The sequence below is a fragment of the Branchiostoma belcheri genome, unplaced genomic scaffold (genome assembly GCF_001625305.1).
Source record: "Branchiostoma belcheri isolate BF01 breed outbred unplaced genomic scaffold, Haploidv18h27 scaffold9, whole genome shotgun sequence".
Lineage (NCBI taxonomy): Eukaryota > Metazoa > Chordata > Leptocardii > Amphioxiformes > Branchiostomatidae > Branchiostoma > Branchiostoma belcheri.
The window spans coordinates 755514-760233 of NW_017804575.1; the positions used below are offsets into that span (position 1 = coordinate 755514).

Here is a 4720-nt window from a genome sequence, read left to right on the forward strand (position 1 = left end):
GTCAAGCATCACTTATACTACTTACATACCAAAAATCACGACAATACGTCAACCGGTTCTTGAGTTATCGTCCTTCAAATTTTTTCAACAAATGCTCCTGCAGTTCCAGAACAAGGCGCTAGGGGACCCAAACTCACGTCACTTCTTCCCTACCACAAGAGCTATCTACCAACCAAAATTCGTGACCCTAGCATGTCCAGAACATGAGATATACAAAACCGGAAGTTCAGCTGCAGTACCTAGGAAAGCCGCCAGGGGGCCCAAAATCTAATCATTTCTAGGTCTCATGAAGACCTACCCACCTACCAAGTTTCATTCCAATCCATCCACTGCTTCTCGAGTTATCTTGCTAAACCACACACACACAAACACACATACATACATACACACAGACAAACGCTACTGAAAACATAACCTTCTTGGCGAAGGTAATAATAATAATAATAATAATAATAATAATAATAATAATAAACCGTTACATAGATCTATATAAGTATGAAACATTAGGCGTTAAATAGTGGATGTGTTATAAAATAAAAGCACAACGCAGATAAAAGTATGTACTCAAATCTAAAGTATTTAGGTATCTAGCTTATCAATCCACTGTTATCATCAAGTACAGTCATTCCCAACAGTCTGCCTATTCCCTCGAATCCCTAACTATTTTATTGTGTTACGAAAGCTCCTCTACGCGTCAACATATTTGATTTTTTTTTAGTTTTGCTATTGAAAATATAGGCCACAGCAAGTAAATTTTATGGATGACATCCTCCACAGACTCCAAATCAAATGCGAGCGGGCGAAAAAACAAGGCGGGACAATATAAACAAGGTTCCTACATTTTGACATCTTAAACCTTGTTTAACAAGAATTGTCACTGAAAAAAAGTTTTCAAGCATTGCACAAATTGTTTTAATTCAGTGAACATCACATATAAAAGGAATTAAATGCATCACTGCATCAATTTGAAAGTAAAAGACAAAACAATCAATCAGAGTCTTGTCTTGTCTCCTCTCTTCATATTTATCTGCCATCCACGTTCCGGCATGGCAACAGACATCTTTGAACATTTTCGTCATGTTGACCACTTTAGGGGGGCAACAAAATTTCTTGTTCCTTTTTTTTCTCAAAATCAGGCAAAAATTAGTGCCCGCGCTCATGTCATCCATAAAAATTACTTGCTGTGGCCTTAGAAAAAAATGCACAACGTTTGACAACCTAAGACTATCACTGCGAATTGTAGATACTTTCTACCTCCTACATATTAGAGATTTTATGCTACTTCTTTGGCCACCACTGAGTAAACGGATACATACAGGCTCCATATGTCCACCAGAACGCCGCTGTACGGCTCGGCGCGAAGTATTTCGGGAGCCATGTACTCCAGTGAGCCACAGTACGTTTCCAGGCGTTTCATTGGTCCGGCATCTCTCATGTACCCCTTCGTCAGTTCCGTGGCAAAACCGAAGTCTGCAAGTGTTTGAACCGAACATTCATGACTTTCACACTTCCCATAATGCCTAGTAAAGATCACGTATATGACGTAAGAAGCGGATATACGTAATCCGACCGTGCGAGTAGGAGAGGCTTCGGTAGAACGATAGAAGGTACGTCATTTTCTCTAATTCCAACAAAAATGCAATGCGCTTTATACTAGATAAATAATTCAAAACAATATAGTTTATATTTGTATAATACAAAACCGGCAGTGAAACAACTCTATGTCAACTGTCACCCTTTATATAAACATAACACAGAGACGTTGCATCTCCTTGATAAATAGTAAATGGTGAAATTTGACGTAGAAATGTACTTTGACCACTTAGTTCTTACCTGAAATCTTGACGTTGAATTTTCTATCCAGTAGAATGTTCTCGTCTTTAATATCTCTAAAACAGATGGCGAAAAAATGTTACTGAAAACTTGACTTTGTATATTTTCAACGCAATGATCATACTAGTAATAGATTCAAGCACCAATTTTTTGGCCATGACCCTTTGATTTGGTACAATAATCGCACCTTGGTGATGCTAGACTGTGCAGTGTGCACATAGTACATATCTCTAACACAACATCGACCGCAAATCCCTAGAAGGTCTTGATTCTTTCATGCTCAGGCTATCATTCACCAGTTTCCCATCCCCAGAATGCAATGCGAAAACAGGGGGCTAAACCTCATTTGTATTGGACAGAAAGGCATCGGATGATCCTGGTGACGTTAAACAACTTGTTTTTCAGTGTGTTTTTAGGTGTTAGGGTATTTTATGCTCAAGGTTAATTGAATTACTATGGGTTGAATCTGACAACAAATAGAGAATGAATTTTTTGGAATGACTTGTTTGTAACGTTATATGATGCTATAACGTTACAAACCACATGTTCCATGTTGAAAAGAACACAAAAACTTCATTTGTTGTTAGATTCGGCCCATAGTAATTTAATTAATGTTGAGCATAAAATGCCCCAACACCTCAAAACACCCTGAAAAACAAGTTGTTAAACGTCAACAGGATCATTCCGATGCCTTCCAGTCCTATGCAAATGAGGTTTCGCTAAGCATTCTGATTTTGAAATTTAGACAACGTCAGGCAGTGGAAACGACGCCCCCCCCCCCATTTCATGGTTACGGGCACGTGGATGTATCACAGACCACCGCTGACCTGTGCACGATGCCGCAGCCGTGCACGTACTTCAGCCCCTCCACAAGCTGCTTGGTGAAGCGGCAGGCCACGTACTCCGGCAGGCCGATGCCCCTCCCCACCCGGCTCCGCTGCACGAACACGCTGAGCTGGCCCTCCTGGGCGTACTCAAACACCAGGTACTTCCGCTCGGGCGTCTCAAAACACTGGTACAGGTAGATCTGTAGGGATGGCGGGACGGTCTAACCACTGATTTATTAGGCCACACCAATCTGATTTGTTGGTTCTCGGATTTGCCTCTTCATTTTTTTCTCATTTGGCCATGTTGATTTGATTATATGGATGACATCCGCGCGCGCATGAATTTTCGGCCGTTTCCAAAAAAAAAAAGTTTTCAACCATACTGTAAATCGTACAAAACAGTTGCAAAATTAGCAAAAATATACCATAAGTTACAAAAAAAATCAATAAAAACTATACCAATGTCGTAGAATGCCAAAATCAAACGAAAAAAGACGAAATTGTAAAGAAATGAACTTGAAGACTAGATTATTCGCCAAACCATATTCTGTGCCATTTGCTCAACCCTCATGACCACGTAGATTTCGACATAATGAAAAGAACTTTTTTTTTTTGCAAAACTTTTTTTTATTCGCACGCGCGCATCAGTTTTGGGGCTCCCGGAGGATGTCATCCATATAATTAATCAAATCAACATGGCCATTTGCAAAAAAAAAAAAAAAAAGATTCTGGTTCTGAATCAACTCAAAAATGTGCTCATATATTGCCCCCAACAATTGAAGAAAGTTTGACCTGTTTATTCCTTGTGTTGGAACAAAGTTCAACATTTACCACTTACTACATGTTGGTGGTCAAGTTGCTGCAGTATGTTGACTTCCCGCTTGAGGGCCTTCTGGACAAAATCCTTGTCTTTTTCCTTCCTCCAGAGGGCTTTCTTATGGAGGATCTTTATCGCTACCTGTAGATGCGAACCCAAGTTCATGTTTGTAATAAAGCATTGCTATATGCTGCAAAAAACCGGTGCAATAGCTCAATTAGTAGAGTGCTCGCTTTGTAACCGGGAGGTCGTGCTCATGAGTTCAAACCCCGGCCGGGTCATACCAAAGACTTTTAAAATGGTACGTATGAGAAAGAGTGCGGGAAGGTCAAACACACAGCACTACCAGTGGACTAGCCCCCTGCTATAGTGCATTGCACAACTGTGTGTCGCGCAAGGGCTACGAAATGGAGATGGGCACCACCCTACGCTCTGCATAAGGGCACGGACCTTTCTTTCTTTCTTTATATGCTGCAAATGCGTTCAAATTGGATTATTCTAATGTTTGTAGAGGGGAATTCAATGACACATTTATTGTTGTTATTCCTAGTTGTTACACGGTATCAAATTAGCCTCTACCAGGCTTCGGGAGGCGGATGGAAAGAGTAGAAATCTGTAAAGAGTAGAGGAATGGAACCCACCATGCCGTGTCCCCTGAGTCTGACGTCCTGTGCCAGTCTGTGGTTGTCTTTCGTCGCCTCGTCTTGTGCCATGGCCAGCCGGACCACGCCGAACGAGCCCGTCCCCAGTGCCTCTTGCAGGAGGTAGCCGTGCCGCTCACACTCCCACTGCTCCGGGTCTGTATACGTACCCGGCTCCATACCGCTGACAGCTGCCCGGCCTGGGGGTACGGTAGTCTCTACCAGACTAACTTACGCTGGCTATATATAGGAAAATATTTGCCAGGGGAGTTTGGCCGCCTTGTAGGTTTGACTGGTCGCTTCGTAGGGAAAAAAACTACTTCCCTGCGGCCGGACTCCCCTGGCCAATTTTACTCCCTTTTTGGCCGAATTTTACGATCCGTATTACCATAGAAAGGCCTGATGGAGGCTAGGGGTACGGAGTCAGGACACCACCGGGGGGACATGGGGAAGTTACCCTGGGAGCCAGCCTAGCATCGGGCCGTTAGTCGGTTTCCTTCGGTAGCCAAGAGCCCTTCGCCCGCCTATCTAAATTACCGCTACGGGGGAGTTGAGCCCGGGGGAGTTTGGCTGGCCCTGGCTAGTCTGGTGTCACCTCTCTA

The 4720-nt window shown here is 42.8% G+C and overlaps 1 protein-coding gene across 1 annotated transcript in view; it reads right to left on the reverse strand.

Annotated features, from left to right (window-relative positions):
- LOC109487578 (serine/threonine-protein kinase GIN4-like) overlaps positions 1 to 4298 on the reverse strand; it is a 6934-nt gene extending 2636 nt beyond the window's left edge. Inside the window, exons 1-5 of the mRNA XM_019791586.1 lie at positions 4119 to 4298; positions 3499 to 3618; positions 2661 to 2860; positions 1834 to 1889; positions 1342 to 1470 (exon numbers count right to left, since the gene is read on the reverse strand). Of these exons, the coding sequence (XP_019647145.1) occupies positions 1342 to 1470; positions 1834 to 1889; positions 2661 to 2860; positions 3499 to 3618; positions 4119 to 4298 (685 nt within the window). The remainder of the gene's footprint in view (positions 1 to 1341; positions 1471 to 1833; positions 1890 to 2660; positions 2861 to 3498; positions 3619 to 4118) is intronic.
- Positions 4299 to 4720: the final 422 nt, after the last annotated feature.